This window comes from Rhodamnia argentea, chromosome 3 (genome assembly GCF_020921035.1).
Source record: "Rhodamnia argentea isolate NSW1041297 chromosome 3, ASM2092103v1, whole genome shotgun sequence".
In the NCBI taxonomy this organism is placed as follows: Eukaryota; Viridiplantae; Streptophyta; class Magnoliopsida; order Myrtales; family Myrtaceae; genus Rhodamnia; species Rhodamnia argentea.
In genome coordinates, this window is record NC_063152.1 from 13,526,987 (window position 1) to 13,549,954 (window position 22,968).

Here is a 22,968-nt window from a genome sequence, read left to right on the forward strand (position 1 = left end):
TTTGTGAGTGCATGATCGGGATCTTCCATCTCGCATAGCTGGAAATCCTTATCAATCTCACCTCTATTAGGAAAATCGCTCTCCAATAACTTGACATCTCATGACTCCATTTTAATCACATTTCCATTAGTTTGATCTCCTATGAGCACATATCCTTTGGAGTGTTCTGATTATCTAATAAAGATACATTTCTTCCCTCTAGGACCTAATTTTTCATAGGGATAAGTATAGTACAAATGCTATAACTTTCGTAAGATGCTCACTTGAGTGCCATTACTTTTTTTCTTTTACTTAAGTGTCATAACTTTTAAAAAAATGTTCACTTGAGTGCCATAACTTTCAATGGATTACTTGATTGCCATTTTTTTTTTTATTAAAACATTCACCCAAGTATTGTAAATAGGAAGTGGCATAGTACTTGTGGTTAAAGTTTTTAATAAGTTATGGCATTCAAATGATCAATTGAAAAGTTATATGGCATTCAAGTGATAAAAAAAGTTATGGCACTAAAGTGAACGTCGTACATAAGTTATGACACTTAAATAATCGAAATAAAAACTTATGGCACTTAAGTGAGCGTCATATGAAAATTATTGCATTGGAAATTCAGCTATGATTCCTTTACCAAATGGTTTTCTAATTGTTTTTCTGCCATACGATGTCCACATGTGGGTAGATCAATATAAGCGAGTGACCTTAAAAGACCTTCTCTAGCTAATCTTCTCATTCTACCTAATCCAATGTGACTCAGTCTAGCATGCCAAACACTTGCATCAATATACACATTATTGGAAGATGCAATTAAAGAAAAACAATCATTAACTTCAACATTGTACATATTGTCGTTAATGTCTAATACCATAAAGTCATATAGTATATAACCAGAACCATAATAAAATGTTCCAAACTTCATGTCAACACAATCACTATGAAAATTTAAAATATAAGCTAAGCCGAGAAAAACAACTACAGAGACCAAATTTCACTGAATATTAGGAGCATAAAGGAGGTCATGTAGGAATATAGTTCAACCACCACGCAAGTTTAATTTACATGTACCAACATGTGGCGACCTAAATTTGTCAGAATAATTTAATGAGTGAAGTTCCTTGCTTTCGCAATATAAAGTGAAAATTATATCCTTGGGGACTGATTGATAGCGTGGTGGATTATTGGACCTTAATAAGTTGATGGACGCAATATAATTAGAATAAAGGACCAAGGGCGATTGACATTTAATTGTGAATCACATACGATCGGTCGGGGCAAAACCCGGTCCCAGTGGCCCATCGACTCACCCTCTTATCTACCGACCTAGCCCCTCTCCCTCACCCATAAAAGGATTTTCTATTCTCTCTCCTCTCATTCTTGCACATCTCACAAGAGTATTCACCCTTAAACTCCCTCTTTCCTCTCCATCGGCTCATCTCTTGCTCGCGCCTCTCCTTCTCTCGACGGCCTCTCCGGCTCAACATCAATAGTCCCTCAAACTTGAGCCTTCATTCTCCGCCAACCTCAGCTCAACCTCGCCATCACCATCTCGTCCGTGCACCCGCTCCGCTCTCTCTCTCTCTCTCTCTCTCTCTCTCTCTCTCTCTCTACCATGCGACACCTAAGGAGTATAAGGCAACTCGAGCTCCATTTTGAGGCAATTTGACTTCGGTTTTCTCGAGCGTGGGACCAAAGACAAGTGGAGTCTCTAAACATTTGTCTATGTTGTTTACCTTTTGCTTGATTAGGTGCAATGACGTCGTTTGGGTTTTGGGTATCGATATGGAGACTATTTTGTATGTCCAAGAAATCGCCTTTGCACGTTGAATCCGCTCCTTGAATCGAAGTTTAAGAGTCGTGGATATCTCGATTACGGGAGTTCATCGTCTTGTATGTCCTCGGTTTGGCTTGAATCAAAGTTGAGGTGAATATGGGTTTCGAGTGGCGAATTGCATAGCACGCTTAGTCCGTTGCTTGAAATAGTGTTCCATAGTCGCGAGTAACTTGGTTATAAGTCATGATCGTTTTGATTATCATTAAATTTGCCCGAATTGGATCCGGACATGGGGCTTTAGCCGAGAGCCTTGGGGATTGGTTGTGCAACTCCGTGTTTTCATATGTTGATTTAGGTGGATTGTGCGATGTCTTGTGATGTTGGAAAAGTGGCGTGCAAGGGTTGATCATCTAGTGAATCGTTTGATTGGTGGGAATTGAAGTGAATGTGGATGTAGGGGCCGAGAGCGTTGATGCGTGTTCATGAGATTCGGTGGCTTATGCGTAACATTTAATCGATAGATTGAGGTCTTGAAACTATAGGTAGTTGGGCTATAGCATTGGTTTGTCTAGGCTGCGTTGATCGAAGCTTAATGTGGGTTTCGGATGGAGCACTTAGGCAGCCATGAATTACATGTGCAATAGGCTTGGTCGAGCATTGTATGGTGATATAGATTAGTTATCGAGTGTCTCACGATTTTGAGTGAGTAGTGGTGTTTCGTGGTCTTGAATGTCTCGTAGTATTAGGTAGCTGGACTATGGTATCTGACTATTTCGATTATGAGTCCGATGGTTCGAGATGATCATGGTAGGATGATGTGAGTCTTGAATTGTGAAGTCCATCTTAAGCGTGGCATGACATGAACTATGATTGTTCATTCATGCAAGGGTTGTATGTCGGCGAGTCGTGCCGATAAAGGATGGAGATGGACTAATGAGTGTGCATGAAGGAGGAATTGAACCCGATACTTCGGTTTATCTAGTATCGGAACCCGATAATTCAGTTTGTCTAGTATTGGAAGCGATACTACGGTTTATCCGGTATCGGAACCCGATATTTCAATGTGGCTGGTATCAAAAGCGGTACTTCGATTTGTCGTGTACCGAGTCGATACTTCGGTGTGTTTGGTATTGATACATTACTTCAGTATGTTTGGTAATGTCACGTTACTTCGGTGTATCCGGCAAAGTTGTTACGTTGGATGTGTTCTGATAATACCTTATGAGAGCGGGAAGAAAATCAAGAAGCCGTGTCTTGAAGATCGACGATGCGTTCTTCGACTATCGCGGAGTGTGGAGTCCGAATTAGTTCTAGAAGGTCCGGGTTGGTTATAGAATTAACTATCAAGTTTGTCCCAAGATTCGGGTTGGTTCCGTAAAATGGGTTTATCCTACTCAGCAATAGCAATGAGATTTATTGTACGTGGTTCATGGGGATTGCGGCTTGCATTGCATTGTAAGAATCTTGTGGTGACGGATCAAGTGTCCGTTCATGCGGTTGTAATTCATTAAACTAGTAAGGTCATTTGATATGAAAATAGAATCGTCATCCAGTCTTACTTGTTGATTGCCTATAGTCGTGGTTTTATGTGTTTATTTAATGATCATGGCTTGTTGTTGTTGCTTAAGTAACTGGTATATGCTATAGTCGCCTTGTTAGATGCTTCACTTACTGAGTTTTATACTCACTCCCCGTTGGATTCCATCTATTTTAGATTAGTAGCATGATGGAGCCATGAGAAACACTTATGGATGAAATCCAGGCATAATAGTAGCCGTGAATGGTGAAGGCAATAATGATAGTGGACGATGAGAAGGATGGATTAGGAGGAGATGTTTGTTACTTTCCTAGTTATTGTCTTTTTGACAACCTGAAGTATAAACTAGACAACTATATATAGTTATGAATCAAGTGTTGGTGGATCCACTAGTTATGTTATGCTTGGTGACTATGTGTAACCAATATGTGTTAGAAAAACCTTTAGTGGCCGGATCCTTTTTGACGCACGTGTTTGATTTGGTTGATTGTGTAAGTTATGCCCTCATGTATGATTTTCTTGTCTTCCACATGTGCCATTATATTATGTAATATCATATTATAATAGAGTATGATTAGCAAGGAGGTGGCGCACCTGGACGCCACACGACACCCTTCACTTCAATGCTGGAATTATTTCGATCATATATCCATCTTTTTCTTGGCTGTATCCGACAATACTCCATAAATGCTCCTCGGTCTCTAGCTACTCTGTAGCTCTTGAGTCTATAGTCCACATAGGATGTGATTCATCAATCATTATAGTGCTAGAAACAAAAGCATTACTTAAAGTAATGGAGTAATCTATTACCTTCTTCAAATCGGTGCATTCACGAGCGAAGTGACCCATCTTGCCACAATAGTAAAAAATCATCTTGATCTTGTCCTTCTTCCCATCGTGTTTTTGCCTCGGAGGGTTTTGGCTCTTTTGGATGCTTGATCGGTCTCCTTCCCTTTGTTGTTGAACTTATAGTTCCTTTTGCGTTTAAAGCCCAAAGCTTTGCGTGAACTAGTTTCAGCAACATAAGCATATGTAGAGGATCCGGCAACCTATAGGCGCTCATCCTCTAACTCTAAATGACACGCTATATCATAGAAAGTTGTCATATTTTATGTTAATCTTCATGTTCCCAATTTTAGGAAGGGACACGATAACGAGTGTGAACTTGTTGTTCATCAATTAGAGTATGACCTACTTTCTTCAGCTAGCATATCATGTTTAACATCTCCCGAAGATGTTGCCTCATATTTTGATTTTGACGCTTTCGAAAGGTGTCAAACTTGATAGTAAGTATAATCAATTTAGTAGCAGCCGTACCCCCAAACTTTTCTTTCAAGGCAATCCAAATTTCTTGAGCATTCTCAATTTCTTCAAACTCACACATGAGATCATCCTACATACAGCTTAACAACACGATGCGAGCAATTCTATTTTTCTTTTTCCAAGCTTGATAAGCTTCTAGATCTTCTCTATGTTGAGTAGAAGTTCCATGCTCAAGTTCATCTACGGTGCGGTTGAGGGTTTCCAAAACCTCTAGCTCTTCAAGGATGTACGGAACCTTTTGGTGCTAAATATCATAACTATCACCGTTTAATTTTTCACCCTCGTTGAGATCAGCCACAATGGTATTAGATGCCAAAGCCATAATCAATGTTAATTTTATATTGATAGAATAAGCACAAAATTAATACTAGCGTCTTTTTCACATTAACGCACATATTTATTTTGCAACAAAAAGCAACCTAAATAAATTATAATTCGATAAAAAGATACTGAAACGAAGGTTCACTATGTTCCTAATCAGCTTTTGTGTTACGATTGTGTCACTATTATACGTTTAGTTCAATTCTTGAAAAATTTAAGTTTTAGGTGAGCATTTCATCAAATTCTATTAACATATGAACTCCCACCGTAAAAAATAATCTAACCATATGATCCAATGACATAGCATGATGTGGATTCATATTCAAGTAATTCAAGCATCAATTATAATCAAAATTGTTGAATACAAGATGCAAATAGCAAGTACATTACACTTTATACATGCTATGAACAAACCATGCTCTACACAATTTTCATGGGATTATATACAAATAAGATGTCTTCTGTATTTTTGAAAAAATCTTAAAAATATAGGCAAAAATAATTCAATAAAACCCCAAAATACGAGTATCTTCGGTTCCATACATATTTTTGTAACTTTAGAAGTATCAAACATGTACAATACTTATACAAAGTGAAGATAATTTCAAGACGAACACTACAGTACATCGCACGCCCCCAACGGAGATGCCACACTCCTATACGCACCCCAAGAAGCTTACGTGCGCGTGTTTCACGCGTGGTCTTAGCGTTGACCAGTCAATGATTAGAGTTGACCGAGTCAAGTCCTAAACCGAGTCTACCAAGTCGGTGTGCCATGTCGGTATGCCACGTTAGTAGTCGGTTGAAAATGGTTCACGCACGTGCAGAGCACGTGGCGCATGAGGCCCGCGCAAAGACGTACCTCCGGCACATGTCGGCGCGTGTGGCATCCTACGACGGCGGTTAATTCCTAAAAATGCTCGTAACGTTGAGACGAGCCAGATGGTATATTCAAAACCAACTTTCATTGAGTGAAATTGTACTAAAAGGTGACGTTTCGCCGCTGCCTTGGGAAACTTAGTCCCGTCATGGTGCGTAGCGCGCATGAGTCATCTCCTGTCGTTAGTTGTTGATGAGCGACCACTCAAAATCTTCGTCTTGCCGAGGCGGTTCCAGCTATGTGTTCAAAAATAATTTTCAATGGACAGAAAATCACAAACGAATGCTGAATAGTAGGTACGAATTTCAAGTATTTTTTGCATCAAACCAACAACAAACGTTCGCATTCAATCAAAAAACAATAATGATTGCTTTGATACCAATGTTGGAATTATACATCGAGAGGTACGACTAACCTTCATCGACGTTTGATTGCTGAATTGCCTAGGAATATTGTTGAATCACCGATGTGTCCATGCATCTTCAAACCCACGATGGTCGGAATATAATCATAGATGAAGATATCCACTTTCCACAACGTAAATGCCGATCAATTCTCAAAGTAACGATATATGCCTTTGTTTTGAGTTTGTGTGTGAGAGAGAGAACGAACGTACGTTTCTATCATTCGTTTTCTAACGTTAATTTGGCCCCTGGAAGTTATCTACGTTATTTATATATAAGAAGGCAACCGTTTGAAAGACACCTCTTTTTAGGGCCCTCTCTCAATCATATCCTATCATGGATGCTATCTAATAGAATACATGAAGAACAAAAATGAAGGGGTTTCTTATTGTTTTTTGTGATCCACATGCAAAAAATTTGGGTGGTCCAAGTGATACGAAAGAACAACGTAGAAGAAGAAGGCACAAGTTTGGGGTTTTTTCTTTTGTTTCCGTTTTAAGGTATGTTAGTTTTTACCCATATTTTTCTAGATAAAAATGTCCATACTTCAACCACCGGAAATGTCACACACTCACCGGCAGGTGAACATTTGGTTGGCCGGCAAATTCATGCCCTTATTTGAGACCGGCCTTATTTGAAACAATGTTTATTCGGGTCTGTATTTGATTAAACAACCCCATTTCGGGATTTTATTTGAAATTTTCCATACACTTATCCCTAAAAGAAAAGCTGCAAAACGTGTATCACAACTAGACTTGATCAGCATGCCTGGTAAAAACTTCTTGGCCTGATTAGTAGGCAAGCTGAGCTTAAGCAAGGGCCTCGAGGTCCACCACACCTACATATTTATTAAAATAGCTAATGAATAACACTACAACGATGATTTCGATGTGGCATATAATACTCATGATATACCAATAGTATAAATAAGCCCAAATTTCTAAAGTAGCATGAAAAATAGTATATTAATCATAAGTAAAATATTAAATAAATGGTTAATATCACGAAAAATTCCAAAGTAGTCTCGTTGCGATAAATTTATCCAAAATTATTTTTTAACCACCAAAAATCCTAAATTAGTACGCCTTTGATAAATTTACCCCAAACCGGTATACCTATGATAAATTTAACTTTCGTTAATTTTGTTAAATTTTATCGTCAAATTGCTAAATTGGATGACACGTGGCAATTGCTAGATGTACACGTTTGGGCCTTTTACCCTCTATTGTATCAATTTGTGGTATTTGTCACATGTATACTAATTTGAAATTTTTGGTGGTCAAAATAATTAGTTTGTGATAAATTTGTCACGAAAGTATCGGTTTAGGATTTTTGGCGGTCGAAAAATAGTTTAAGGTAAATTTGTCATAGGTACACTAGTTTCGGTTTTTTTGTAGTCAAAAAATTAATTTTTGATAAAACTGTTATGGGTATTTTAGTTTGGGATTTTTCATGATAAAAATCGTTCTTCATACTTATTCAATTTTCAAGCTGAAATTTGAAAGAATAGAAAATAAAAAAGTGGCCCAATAGGCAAGGTTTGGACCCTTGCCCCCATCGGCCTGTCTGGGCAAAACGTCTAATCCGGCCCAAACAGGCCCGATCCGAGCCCTCCCAAGCCCGCTCACCGAAAAAGAAAAAGAAAAAGGAAAAAATAATTCTCATAACCGTAAGCCACGAGCCACGAGCCACCACCACAACGCCAATATGGGGCTGTTATTGCTCCTCTGCAGCTCCTCCGTCGCTCTCTCACCACTGCCCTCTCCGGCTCAGCCTCTCTCCCCTCGCGCCGCCGCGGCGGCTCCCGTCCGCTGCACCTCGTCAGCTCGGAGGAAGCTCATGTCCGCTGCGCTGTCCGGAGCTCTCTCGTTCAGCCTTCTGTTCTCGCCTCCGTCGATCGCAACAGAGTCTTCTCCGGCACGGACGGCGAAGTCCGAACCGTCGGTGGAGTACTGCCGCGAGGAGGAGAAAGAGGATGGGCCAGGCGCTGTGCCCGAGAAAGTGACCAATGAGGGACTCGTGGAGGAAGCTTGGAATATCGTCAATGAAAGCTTCCTCGGTACTGGTCGCCGTCGCTGGTCGCCTGAAGCGTGGCAGGCAAAATCTCTCTCTCAATGCTAATTTTCGTTTGTCTTTTGGTTTTCCTTTTCCCTCTGAAATGTTTTCTTTAAGCGGAGTGGGTTAATGAGCCGTTCTGTTTGCTCTATTTGCAGCGGAAGAAAGAAGACGTACTGAATACTTCAATTACGACAAGATCAAAGGCTCACGAATTGATAAGACGAATGCTGGCGGGTTTGGGTGATCCTTACACCCGATTTCTCTCTCCTGATGAGGTGATTGGCTCCTTTTTTGCCCGTGTAAATTCTGTAGTGAATTTATGTTTGTGGATATGGCAGTTTATGTTGCGATGGACGAGTCTGACACTGCTAGTCAGTCTGCATTTCATAGACTTTTGACCCTGTAATATAATTTGCATCCCGCATACTTGAGTTACAAACATCGGTGAACTTGCATTACATTTTTTTTTTTCGGGCCAATTTACTTGCATTACATTTACATACTTAAATTTGCACCATTCAATCGAATGTCCAGATGGGTGGCAATATATGCAGATAAAAAGGATAATTTTTTGAGAAGTAATGCAGAACTCAGTCCTTGTTCGACCTCATCTTTCTATAATTATTTAATAAATTGTTGCTGGGTCTATTAGTGTCCTCTATACAGCACCTACCCTAATTGGCAGTAGTACATGCATGAATGTCGGTTGAACTCTTTTCCTTAATTGTTAGTCTAATCTTATCCACTACGGTGAGGAAGACTTGTGAAAGATTATGGCAAAGCTTCAGCTGTCAACTTGTATGCTATCGGCGTGAAAATTTACTTGGTCATCATCTTTTGCTTCACAAATTTCATGGATGTCCTCGCCCAATCACAACGTAATTCTGCCTCCTGAAGAGGTCTTGTATTTAATCCCTCATGTATAGTGGAAAATGATGGTTTAGACATCATCAATATATAGATTAGTTAAACAAGCTTTTATTTCATTATGGCATAGATGCTGAAATTGTGACCTGAACTTGATGCCTAGGAACTTGTGCAGTTGTGTTTGTTCAGTGGGGGTTTTCTATGGTCCCTCAAAGGGCACCAATTCCCTAACGTACTAGCCATAATCGAAGTTCATTTTTTTCATAACTCATACAAATTGTCATAACACAGTATTAAGTGATAATGTGTTATGAGAAAAACAAACACTGATTATGATTGGTATATAAGGGATTGGTAGCTTCAAAGGGAACATGGCCAGGCCCTTGTTCGGCGTGAAAGTTCAGAAGTATTGTTTTCCTATATTAAGGACCACTGAGCTCTGATTATAGGATCTTGGATTGTTTCTTATAATAAATGAGGTTGATATATTTGATGTACATAGATTACAATATATAACGCTTCTGAGTTCTAGTGCTTCTTCTTAATTAAGCTGAGTCCAAGATAGTCTTTTTTGCATGTGTTAAAATTAAAAATAAAAATAAATATCCATTAGGTTGAGGTTGATCAAGTACATCATAATAACATAATTGAGAGCTGACCATAAAAACTGTCATCCCCTTATAAGTGTCAGCCACATGGATCCTCTCGCACCACTGTCCTTTTGAAGGTATCAAGTGTAAGGCAAGATTTAAGTGTTCGAGATCTTTACTTAAAGTTTCTGTTGACATCTTCATATGTCTAAACTACTCCCTCTTCCAACCTCATTCCAGTTATAAGGCAAAACTCACATATCATCACTGGACATCTGATGCATAATCTTTCTTAAAAATGGAAGGTTTGCGGGGTGAATCTTCTGGTCTGATATAGGTATACAGTGGGCTCAAGGCCTGAAATGCAACACGTTCAAGCATGATTTATTGTGTAATAATTGTTTTCCAATCTGTTAGATAAATCTGTATGAGAAATTTCTCAATCTTATTTTTGATTCTCTGGTATGTTTGCTCAATAAGTTGAATGTGGTTCTGCATAATTGACTATCTAAAAGCAAGAGCTACATCAGCCATGTTCTTAGGAGAATAATTTACATCATTTGAAGATCCACGTAGGCAACTCTACTTAGCGGGAAGAGGCCTGGGAGTTATAACTTATATAACTGGATGTTTAAGGAGAATGTTAGTGGCATAGATGTTGGTTAATGTTCTTGTGGTTAGGTCGAGTTGCCATCCTTTACACTTTTTCTTGTTCTTATTTTATGCCAAATTCTTGTTCCCCAGGAGATTGTTCCTTTGAATTTGAAGTCACCCAATCCTAATAGTATAACCCACCTCATACCTCCAAAAGGGTGGAAAATCCACTGCCATAAATAGAAGAACCTGGGAGGGGGGATATACCATTTGGATTTTGACTTCATGTGTTAGTAATTATGAGCATCTTTTAGAGTACGAGTTTAGCACATTACTGAACTTGCTTCTTCTTTTTTTTTTATTTGAAATATCTCTTTAGAACCTTTTATTTATCTAAATGGGATTGCTTATAAAAGTAGTATATATTAAAGAGAGAAGAAGAAAGGAGTTTTTTTTCGAGCCTTATTTTTTTTGTAATGTGAGATATTAATTATCCCTTTTCAATTGTCTAGTGATTGTCTTTTTATTTGGGCAGAAAAGAGATTAGCTTTTGCTCCAAATTTTCAGCATTTACTAACAATCTGTTCAGTTTCAATATGCCGTTATGATGAAAGTTGTCCAGGATGGCTAGGTATGACATGACGGGTATTGGCATAAATCTAAGGGAAGTCCAGGATGATGATGGAAAGGTCAAACTGAAGGTTTTGGGACTTCTACTGGATGGACCAGCCCATGCTGCTGGTGTGAGGCAGGTAAAAATATATCTGAACATAGATCTGCAACTTAGTAACAAGCGCACATCTTCTGACTGCAATAAATACGTAAATTTAGTCCTATTGATTTGCTGTTAGAAACCCCAATTTTGTTATCTCTTTGATGCGTGCACATGCATGCTCATTTCCGATTAACCTGTCTCTCCAGTCTTCACTGGTCGATTTCTCATTGGAAGTGGTCGAACTGACCAGCATCTACATGTGAATGCTTAGTTTTCATCATTATTTGATGATTGAGTATGCCTTTCACACTTATTGCTAGGGGTTAGTTAACTTTATTTGAGCATACCTGATTTCAACATGACTCGACAATGCAAGACCCAATACTCAACCTGAGCTCCATTGACCTTGATGTTTCAAGCTTGAGCTTGACTTGACAAAGTCTTGAATATGTCCAAGCTCGACTTGTGTCGTCTGGATTACCAAACAGTTGGTTTTGTCTAAGCTTGCAATCGAGTTTTGGACTTGCAATAATATAGCAAAGTAGTAATGTCTTCAATGCATGCGTATTTCTATCTCTTATTTTTATGAATATATAAATATACTTAAAATATGTAAGTTCAATTGAGCATTTAGGATTGCAAACTGCCCTAGAATTTAAAGCTTGAACTCGAGTTGATTAAGTCCTCAAGCTACTTGACTTGGATATATAGATACACATATAATATTTAAAGTTCAACTAAGCATTTAGAATTCCAAACTCCCATAGAATTTAAAGCTTGAGCTTGAGGTGATTAAGTCCTCAAACTACTTGACTTGGACAAAACTCCAAAAAAATAGAGCTGACTTGAGCTGTTTATGAGTTGAGCTCATAATTTCTTGACTTTTTTAGCCCCTAATGAAACCCATTAAAGCTCACAGTTTGGTCACCGCCTTTGCATGATTCACAATGATGGGCTTCTTAGGATTGTTCACATACATGAAAAAGTGAACCCTCTTGCGTTAGCTTTATGGCAGTCACATTCTTACAGGATCGAAACGTTGAGATCACAGCTGTTGGATGTGCACACGGTGAAGAAGGAATAAACAGAGTTCTTGTCCCATTTTTCATCAGGGAATAGAATTCTCCTTCCTCCTGCCATGGTTCACTTAAATTTATCATGGAAATCTGTGCATCTTCATGTCTGGGTTTTGTTTTCTTCACATTTTAAGAACTGCTCTATCCTTGACCGGTTCTAGCATAAAATTGCAATGTAGTTTGTCATGCATTGTTGGACAATTAAATGTACAATTGATCCTTGTGTATGAGCAGTGTTTCCTTGGAGGACCCTATTTAGTCTATGAAAGCCTCTCAATAACTTACTGAAATTCATTCTGATAGCTTTAGTGTTTGATGCGAGAGACTAAATGAAACTCCTCCACGTCCTTCTATCGTGCTATAGGCAGAAGGCAGAGAACAGTTTCTCAATGGGGATGTTCTTATTTCCTGGAAAAGATATTTATGCGTTATAGCACTTTTTATGAGCTCCTACTCTACCAGTTTCGGTTTCAACTAGAAGAAATTTGAACATGCATATGATTGGCATGTTTAGATTTCTTTGGTTGATTCTCTTATAGCATTGGCTGTTCAAGAGTTCTCACATTCTGAACTATCATCTTAAAACTATGCTTCATGTTTGTCATTTTTTCCTAACTTGATCTCATGATAGTCTCATTTCTAATGATGGTCTTGCATATGTATACAATTGAAAGCATGTTGTGAGTCTTCCTCTGTCTTTTCTCTTCATGGCAGGGGGATGAAATCTTGGCAGTTAATGGAGATGATATCAGAGGGAAGTCAGCAATTGAAGTATCTTCTTTGTTGCAAGGACCAAATGGAACTTCAGTGAAAATTGAGGTTAATTCTGAAGCAATTCATTGGGAGTATTGTTTCTTTCAGTTAGTTTGTTCTTTCAAGTGCAATTAACATTGAGAAAGATTATCTTCTTTTTGAATTATCATGTTTAGAAAAATTATGACAGGTCAAACACCGGGATTGTGGACCTGTTCAATCTTTTGAAGTCCAAAGGCAACTTGTTGCGCGAACCCCAGTTTTCTATCGGTTGGAAGATGCAGAAAATGGCACGATGTCCATTGGTTACATACGTTTGAAGGAGTTCAATGCATTGGCCATAAAAGATCTAGTTACCGGTGAACAATTATTATTTAACTTTCTTAACTATAGTTTTTTGCACCTTCATTCATTTTGTAGACAATGTTATCAATTTTGAATTTGTTCACGCATGCATGTGCGCATGCACTTGTGAAATAAACACCTTGCCCCCTGAGGTTCCCTAAAAACCTACGCTTTACACTTAAAAAATTTAAGAAACTAGAGAAAAAAAGGTGAAGAGTGTGAGATACTGAAACCAAGGGGTGCAAAGCATTGGTTTTGAAATCGAAGTGTAACTAAGGGAAAAGTTGAGGATGGATTTGGTAACTTTTCCTATCTTTCCTCCTGCATACTTTCCGTATCTAATTTTTAGCTAGTAGCTGCTAGAAAAACTTACTTCCTCCTTCATTCCTTCTAATTGATGTTCTCTATGATAAATACTCTTTGTCACTGTTGTATAATGTAAGCCATCTTGTAAAACCCCATCAATTTGCAAGGTAAACCTCATATTAGGTCTAAAACTCGTAGGATCATATTAAATTGTTTGTCTAGTTTGTAGAATCATGGAAATCACTTACCTTTTGCCTCAAATAAGCCAGGTTTTAATGCAAAAGCTAGACGATGAACAAGCTACGCATGTCAAACAAGAAAATAGGTTAATGGAATAATGTACAATGGTGATTATATGTTGCCAATATTGAAAATGGAGAACTGTAGATATATTAATTAATTTTTTCTTAGATAATAGTAGCACTATTTGTCTTTTTGGGATATTTTGCTGAATTCTAGTGCTCCCTCATTTTGTAGTATAAACGAAAGGTACCACCTGCAGAAGAAAAGCCCAAGATAGTTACGCACAAGAAATATCAATATAACTTTAAGCAGACGACTATTTGAGTCTTGTTCTCAGTGTTTACGGACCATAAATTTAGGTTGGAAGTAGAGATGATGTGGAAATTCCCGATGCTGATTACAAGAGGTCTATGATTTGTCGCAATCACAAGCTTCAAAAGATAGGGAGCTTGGATAAATGCTTTTACTGTAATGCTTTTAGTAAAAGTCAACCCTGACACCCACTTATCTTTTCAGAGTGAGGTTGACCTGACATATAGTTTACAGGCAGTAAGGTCAACGATATGATGCGGAAATTCCCGATGCTGATTACAAGAGGTCTATGATTTGTTGCAATCACAGGCTTCAAAAGATAGGGAGCTTGGATAAATGCTTTTACTATGATGCTTTTAGTGAAAGTCAACCCTGACACCCGCTTATCTTTTCAGAGTGAGGTTGACATGACATATAGTTTACAGGCAGTAAGGTCAACGATGCTTGATGAAGCTAATGTTATTTGAATTTCTTAATATCAATATAACTTTAAGCATACGACTATTTGAGTCTTGTTCTCAGTGTTTACGGACCATAGATTTAGGTTGGAAGTAGAGATGATGCGGAAATTCCCGATGCTGATTACAAGAGGTCTATGATTTGTTGCAATCACAAACTTCAAAAGATAGGGAGCTTGGATAAATGCTTTTACTATAATGCTTTTAGTAAAAGTCAACCCTGACACCCCTTATCTTTTCAGAGTGAGGTTGACATGACATATAGTTTACGGGCAGTAAGGTCAACGGTACTTGATGAAGCTGATGTTATTCGAATTTCTTCTGGAATTGAAAATGATTGGGGTGCTTTTACAAGTTTGGGATACAAGGAATCTTTCATGATAGTAGTTTAAGTGATCAGCCTTTTCCCATTTTGCTAAAAATGGGCAATAAAATGTCTTTCTTGCAAATTTTTAAAAATTTTACTTTGGAGAGAGATGCAAGCTGGATGTAAAATTTGTTGTTTTCTCGCAATGGTGCTTGATGAAGCTGATGTTATTCGAATTTCTTCTGGAATTGAAAATGATTGGGGTGCTTTTACAAGTTTGGGATACAAGGAATCTTTCATAATAGTAGTTTAAGTGATCAGCCTTTTCCCATTTTGCTAAAAGTGGGCAATAAAATGTCTTTCTTGCAAATTTTTAAAAATTTTACTTTGGAGAGAGATGCAAGCTGGATGTAAAATTTGTTGTTTTCTCACAAAACTACGACAAGCTTTCTGTATCTTTGTAATGATCTCTGTTTTGTGTAATTGACTGAAGCAGATTTAGCAAATTGCATGCTGCCTCATTTGTCATGGGGCATGGTAATTCTCGATCAAAAAATGAAGTGGATTATGGAAATTGCTCCGTGCCTGATTTATCATTGTGCATGGAATGCAGGCTTATAAATTTGGGACAAAAGAAATCTTTCATAATAGTAGTTTCAGTTATCAGGAAAATGGGTGACAAGATGTCTGTCTTGCAAATTTATAGGTGAAATTGATCTACCAGGAAGATGCTGGCCCACTTCTGTCATGTCATCTTTGGTTTTGTTTTTTTCCTCTAAATGTGTTGTCTTTTGATGACAGTGATATTCTAACTTTTTAAAGAAATGCATGCTGGATGCAAAATCTGTTGTTTACCTTAATTTCTAGAGATTGAAAGTTTTTTGTAATATTTTAAATATTGACCTTTTTCTTCCTTTTTTTTTTTTTTTTTTTTTTTTTTCTCCCCTCTTCCCTCCTCATTAAAGCCCTTTCTCTTTTTTTTTTTTATTAAAAAAATTAAACCTTAAAAAAAATTTTTAAAAATAAAATATTTTATTTTATTTTTTTTATTAAAATCTCTCAAAAATTTTGGAAAAAAATTGTTTTTTTTTTTTTTTCCAAAATTCAATTTTTCAATACGTGTTCCTCCTTCAATTATTAGTATGTTTTGGAAAATGTGACATTTTCTTCTTTGCCTTCCTCATCTCTCTTTTGGTTTTTTCCTTTCTTCTCAGTACTAAAAATTGTGTTGTTCTTCCCTCAATCGATAGGGCTAGGTACCCTCCTTTTGTAAATGTGGACTTTGATGTTTTTGGGAAGATTCTATTTATTGTTGTTATGAATCTGAAGGAATGATGATTTTTGCAGCAATGAAGCGCCTTCAAGAGATGGGTTCCTCGTATTTCATTTTGGATCTCAGAGATAATCTTGGGGGGCTCGTGCAGGTATTCATCTGACATCGGCAGATATACCATTATGCTTTAAGTACTCTGATGTTGGATTATCCTAGAGTTAGGAGGCTCAGTTTGCTTGGATCCATAGAATTCCTTTTTCATTGTAAATCTTTCCTGTGATGAATCTTCCAGATGGAAAAGTTTGCTTGTTGACATGGATGATATATTTGTGAGAAAAATGTTTCTTTGTCTATCTACTCTCTGTCTAATTGATGCTAGAAGAACTTCTAGCAATTGTTTTCTCAAATCATAAAATACTTCAATGTAGCAGAATAGAATTTGCTTGAATGAGCATAAATGGCGATGAATTCTGTACATCTTTCTCAAATCATGGAACACTCCAATGCGTAGACACATGTCATTCAGAAGTGACCTGTGCTGTACCTTAGTTGTTTACTTCATTCTGATGGCTGTGCAAGATAAGTTGCCAGTAATGGTCAGTAATGGCCATTCAGTGAATGAGTGTGCGGTTGGTGGAAAAATAGCTAGGAGCTTGTTGGCCATCTGTGCTAGCATAGAGAAGAGGAAGATGTTTCTTTTGATCCCTAGGTAACTTTTTAGCTGATTTGGAGTGAGAGAAAAAGAAGAAATTTCCATAACTCTAAGAGCCATTCAGTAAAAGTTATGGATTCTTGCCTTTTTACTTTAAAATTTTGGTATACACTGCACGAGTCTTGATGTAATTGCTATCCTTGACGAATTGGACTCCTTATTTTGTAAATGGTTTGGCATCCCCTTTGGTTCCTCTTTATGAATTCATTTTTATTGATTGATAAAAAGGATTGTTGCCTGAGTACGTGCATTTGCAACATTCCAATAGGTTTAAGAATGACATCGACCAAGAAAATATGTTCCACAATCTGACCACTATGTCCACTAAAAGGATGAACTTATTGTCAGCATTAGGTTTCTCAAGAGCATGAGCTTATTTGATATTAGACTTGTTCATAAGTCCACTGATGCTTTAGATTAGTTGGAGTTGAAACCAAGTATCTATATGTTGTCTTATGATTACGTCCATGTTCATTATTGTTCTTGCAAGAGCATTATTACTTTACATCTGAAAGCTTATGACCCATGCCAAGATGTAGGTCTACTTTGTACAAAGTATTGCTTGATGAAGGATACCTATACTCTCTTACATGCAAACAAAAGAAATACTTCTGTCTCCTCCTTGTTGTTTTGTATCTTTGTATGTGCAGCGTGAGGTTACTGAGTCCTATACAAGGGTGTAAAACAGCTCCAATGTTTTAAAATTTGGTGAAAAGGTCGTTACGTGGATTCTAAGAGTTATGATATTTGTTTTAACTGGATGATATAATATTAGATTCTTCTTGTAGGTAGAGGCCAAAAAGAATCTTAAATCGGCTGTCTGAGTGTCACCTTAATGATCATTACCAAGCTGTTTGCAAATCTAAGCTAAAATACTTAGGATCAGCAGATTAGGAAGAACTTAAAATCCATGTCTCTTCTGATATTTCAGGCTGGAATTGAAATTGCTAAGCTCTTCTTGAACCAAGGAGAAACGGTACGTTATCTCATGTTGACTTTCCATAATTTAATGACTGTCTTGCCATGGTGCTTATTTGTACTTGAAGTACTTTTTTCTCTTCTACATGATTGCCAAGAGTACTTGTGCGCACAATCTCATTATCTCATCCGTTTTTGCAAATAAATATTCTTTAAATGGTCTTGTTAAATAGGGTCCCTAGTGCTCTCCTTAAGTATACTTGATAAGGAGTGTTTCAATTTGCAAAGCATTTGATCACTAATAATATAAGAAAAACGGGGCATTGAAAGCTTCCAACATTCCTTCTTGGGTAACCAAGAAATGCCTTGATGGCATTTGATTGTAATGTTTCCTCAAATAAGCAATGAAAATGGTTCTAAAAATGTGATAAAAAAGGTTCACAAGAGGCTGAATATTTATTCCATAAGGGCTTATTTGCTCCCAATCAGACCAAGTAATCCTTTTAAGGGTGTTCTGAGTGAGTTATTTAAGCTTCACGCTTTTTTTCCTTTGAGTAAAATTGACTTTTTAAGTGGAGCCTTAAGTTTGAATTACACTATTTAGCTACATATTTGTGTTTGTAGCAAATAATTAGGTAGTTTATCAGAAGCAAAGTTAAAATCCCAAGGAAGAATATGAGAAAAGAAAATTATACATTTGTTCTTAAGCAATGCCACTTCATCCCTGCAAATATTGGAAAGAAGAATTCCTAAAGTCCTGTTATATTGATGATTCTGCCATGCAAAATTGTGCATGCTCTGTTTTGTGACAATGGAGTGCGTCAACTATCGGTTTTGTCTCTTATCCATTTTCACAGCTAATTTCACAGGTAGTTAGCAGCATCATTCAGTATTTACTTAGGTGACTACTTCTCTTTTTTCCTTTAAATATTTTTTGAATGATAAACTGCACCCCATTAAGAAGGTACCAAAGGGAGACTTCTCCCATGCAAAACAACTTTAGAAGGGAAGCCATCCACAAACAGAATAATGCCAAAGAAGATTGCTTCAAACATTACCAACAAACTGGTAGTATGAAACTGATCTTTCCAAGGATATTAAAGATGAAAGGTGTATAACCAATTAAGAATCCCAAGAGATTCAACCCTAGAGATGCCCTCTTGTTTCTTTCTTTCCAAATGAGCCAAAAGACAAGCAGAGGAATCATCCTATTTGACTACTCTAATTGTTAAAATATGCGAACTGCTGGATCATAGGGAGGTTGAAGAGGGTAGTCGGATGGAAGGCCAAAGAAATCAAGATACAAGTAAGGAACATAGGTATTTTGACCATCAAAACGTATTATTATATGGAAAATATTAACTGGATGGCACCTTTTTAGATGTCATTGGAGTTCTTTGCAAAAAAGCTGATTCTTTTGATATGCTAAATTTTCTGACAATGTATCAATTCTTCACCAAACTCCTTTCTTTCATAAGCACTAATTTTACAGCGAGTGTCTTAGCATACTTTTAAGCATACTTATTTGGGAATTCAATTTTCAAAACACTAATTGCCGACCCCAACTAGTTTGGGATAAAGGTGATGTTGATGTTGATGTAATTGCTCATAGCAAGAAAAATCAGTGTGATGATCTTCAAAATAACAAGTACCTTGTAGCACCCGTTCCTTTTATATATGTAGTAGGTCTGAATGAGTACTTCGAAGTCAATCATTAAGCAAAACCTGTTCAATATCTGGGATGCAAAAAGAAAGGAATCCCATTCAAGTAGAATGTACTACTTGCTTATGAAAATGACTCATCGTTTCTTCTCAGATCAAGTTTTTATCCTCCAATAAGTGTTATCCTTTGCATTCTAGTACAGAGGTAGTCCTTTTTTTCCTTTTTGGTAGCTTTCAAAAGAATTGGTGATAGTTAACCCTTGTAATCATGTACATTGATATCATACTATGTTTATATTGTATTCTACGTGGGCTGTGTTAACCATTTTTTGTCCTGTTATGCAATTAAACAGGTGACTTATACTGTTGGAAGGGATTCCCAGCACCAGACCACAATTACTGCAGATGCTGCTCCTTTGGTTAAAGATCCTGTTATTGTATGTGTTCCTTCTTGGACATATAAGAGTTTGCAACTTATTAAAAAATTTTAAACCTATTACAAATAAAACAAATTACATTTTTTTGAATTACTAAACCTTGATTTGGTTCAGTCCATATGGCAGTTTCTTAATTAAGCCTTTGGAGCTAGTATTTCTGTTGGGGGCATTTCTGTTGCAACTAGCTGAAGGAAGACGAAAGGGAACAAAAATTTAATGACAATTTTTATTAAGGAGGTTGTTTTCTGTTCGAAGATTTTGATTTGGTGGGGTAAAGAAGTCTCTTCTCACGATACAGTCAATTGGCATTGATAGGAGTCTTCTTTAGATTGACACCCTACCATCTGGTTCCAAAAAATTTTCTCAGTTAGTAGGCAAATTCATTAAGTGAAAATATTTTATTTTAAATCCTTAAACATAATAAGGATTTTCGTTAAAAACTACACTTGAAGCCCTTGTTAAGCAACTAATTGATGAAATCTTGCAGAAACCAATGTACTGAATGTTCTCATGTTCTGTGTAATCCCTGCTTAACAAGTTTCTTGGGGCCACTCTTTAACGTGACTTGCATAATAAAACGTGGCATAAAGAGAGGTGATTATGTTCTCGCTTGAGTGTACCACTGACTTCCACTGAGTAGCTTGTTATAACTAGAACTGTACAACTTTTTTGTGCTGAGCCTGCTGACTTTCATTTTATGGTTACATCTAAATCATCATTTCAGCAGAAATTCAGATTACTATTCGAAAATTAGCTAATAAGTTAAGCCTCTCATGCAGGTTTTGGTAAACAATAAAACAGCCAGTGCTAGTGAAATTGTAAGCTCCTCAACTTGTAATTATGAGCAACTTCTTGTGCATTCTGTCATCTCAATTTAAGATGAATTACCATGACTGTTCATCTTTCATTGTAGGTTGCCTCTGCTCTTCATGACAACTGTAGGGCTGTTCTGGTTGGAGACAGGACTTTTGGCAAGGTACCATAATTGATCTATTTTTTGTAAACCCAGTCGTGTACACAATTTGTCATTGAGGATCTGGAACCAGGTAATCTAGCAGAAGACGCATCATTGGTCTTTATGAGTTTCATTAGATTTATGAGCCACTGTGGTCTTATGGTTGGCTTCTTAGATGGGACAAAGACAGTTTAACGACTGCTTTGCTCTCTATTGAGGACGGAAATGAAACAAACTTTTTATTTAGGGGGATGAATTACACTTAGGAGGTGTGTTTGTTTTTGTTTAAGAAAAAAAAATATTTCACTTTGCTGCGTTTTGATATTCTGAAATATTTTGGAAAGATTTATATGTCAACTTACGTGTCAGTGTGTGCACTTTGTGAAGTATTAGATGTTCCAGGTTTAAGAAAATGTGAAAGTACGTGAGCTGCAAGATTTGATTAGCAAAAAGGGGAATGTTAAAGTCAATTAAGACACCACCTTTGCTTTCTCATTTCATCTCATTAAGTTATCTTAGAATTCATCTTCCCTTTTTCTTTTGGTTTGAATCTTTTTATATGAGGAAATCATGTCCAGAATCGTTTTCTTATAGAATTTCGTTTCTTGACTCTGATTATTTTCTAACTGGCTTAAGATAAATGGTTCAGATTGCGGAGATGATTGATAAAGATGATTGAGTAGGCGACTTAATAACCACAAGTCAAAAAAAAAAAAAAACACGAGTCTAAACTAAGAGTGAGATAAAGATGATTGAGTACCTATTCTTCACAGGGTCTGATCCAATCCGTTTTTGAACTCGATGATGGTTCTGGTGTTGTTGTCACTATTGGGAAGTATGTGACCCCAAACCACATGGACATTAATGGCAATGGAATAGAACCAGATTATCGAAGTCCCCCTGGTACAAATACTTTCTTCCTTTTCTCTGATGCTCCACGCCTTCCCCTATGTAGGGGCAAAATCTTGGTTAGACTGGTCTATTGGGATAAGCTATATTAGATCGTTGCAAGCATGGGCTCCACGCCACCCGATCAGATGGCTCATAAAGTTTTTTCGGTAGACCAAGTGAAAGCAAGAATTGCTCCTAACAAGGGATAAGGTGTTAGATAATTGGTAGCGTAGACCTAATCCACTAGATCCCTCATATGCAGCTTGGAATGAGGTCATCAAGCGTATTTCTCAGTGTAAAATGCTTAGACAAGGATAAGCCTATGTTCTGGCTGCCCTTCAACTTCCTTTCTCGGCCTTCACTGGTAAGTATTTGCTTTGTGTATTGCTTAGCTTGTATTTCCATTTGGGGAACAAATTTGTTAGCGTGAATTGTTCAGCAATAGACTACAGCTCTCTCACATTCTTCCATTTCCTCTCTAGGCCTTTCACCTGTTATAGGAATACAATATGCGACTCTTCCATAAAGGATATCAGAATGTTATCTTTTATCTCCTGCATCAGGTGGATCAGGGCTTCGATGGAGTATGTGAGGGAAATTATTCATTAACCTGATTGCATTGGACCGTGAAAGGGCAACTTGTTTGCATCAGAGGAGGATAATTTTTCTCTTCTGGATCCGAATTTTCTAGCCAAGGTGGAGTTTGTGAGCTCATTGCTGAACCCCACTGAGGATTGGAGTTCCAGGTCTCTGATTCAGAAAGTTCATTACTCATGTTTGGGTATGGCCGGCGCTTTGCTATGTTCTCCCGTAGATCATTTCCACAATGTAAATACGATATCTTGATGAAGTGTGCAGTGTTCTTGTCATCTTTGAATTAGAGGATGTAACAACAATTAGAACACGAAAGAAACAAATCTTGCTATTTCGGTGAAAAGATTGGTGCGTGCAGTCGGCAAAAGGGGTCAGGTTTCTCATGAAGGCTTACGCTTTCTTTCTTTCCTCAGGACGGAGATGAATGCTAGCTATCTGCTTGTTTGCCGCTAAAATATTCCAATGTCTCTTCGATCTGATTCCCAATCTGCCTGTTAAAATTACATTCTCGATCCGCCACGGTAATTCTGAATTTCTTTCTGCATCGAACCAATGCCAATTCGCTTTTGTGATGACGACGATGAGCCGAATACTCCCCATGTTTTGCCTTGTCAATGTGGGATGGAATCAGTGTCAAAGCTAACGATGTAAATCAGCTCAGGTTGAAAAGTG

General features: G+C 37.5%; 1 protein-coding gene across 4 annotated transcripts; it reads left to right on the forward strand.

The window, feature by feature from the left end:
• The first annotated feature begins 7,913 nt into the window (after nt 1-7,913).
• LOC115730092 (carboxyl-terminal-processing peptidase 1, chloroplastic) lies at nt 7,914-22,751 on the forward strand. 4 transcript variants are annotated; one of them, XM_030660677.2, is made up of 13 exons: nt 7,914-8,327; nt 8,444-8,563; nt 10,954-11,091; nt 12,845-12,949; nt 13,074-13,242; nt 16,202-16,278; nt 17,771-17,815; nt 19,773-19,856; nt 20,636-20,674; nt 20,770-20,832; nt 21,585-21,714; nt 21,965-22,066; nt 22,185-22,751. In XM_030660677.2, exons 1-12 carry the CDS (start codon nt 7,938-7,940, stop codon nt 22,018-22,020), a joined length of 1,416 nt encoding a protein of 471 aa, XP_030516537.1. In that variant the 5' UTR covers nt 7,914-7,937; the 3' UTR covers nt 22,021-22,066; nt 22,185-22,751. The 4 variants fall into 4 exon arrangements, with proteins under 4 accessions (XP_030516537.1, XP_030516539.1, XP_048132258.1 ...); XM_030660679.2 differs by having other exon boundaries at nt 22,266-22,751; XM_048276301.1 differs by having other exon boundaries at nt 21,965-22,063; nt 22,256-22,751.
• The last annotated feature ends 217 nt before the right edge of the window (nt 22,752-22,968 follow it).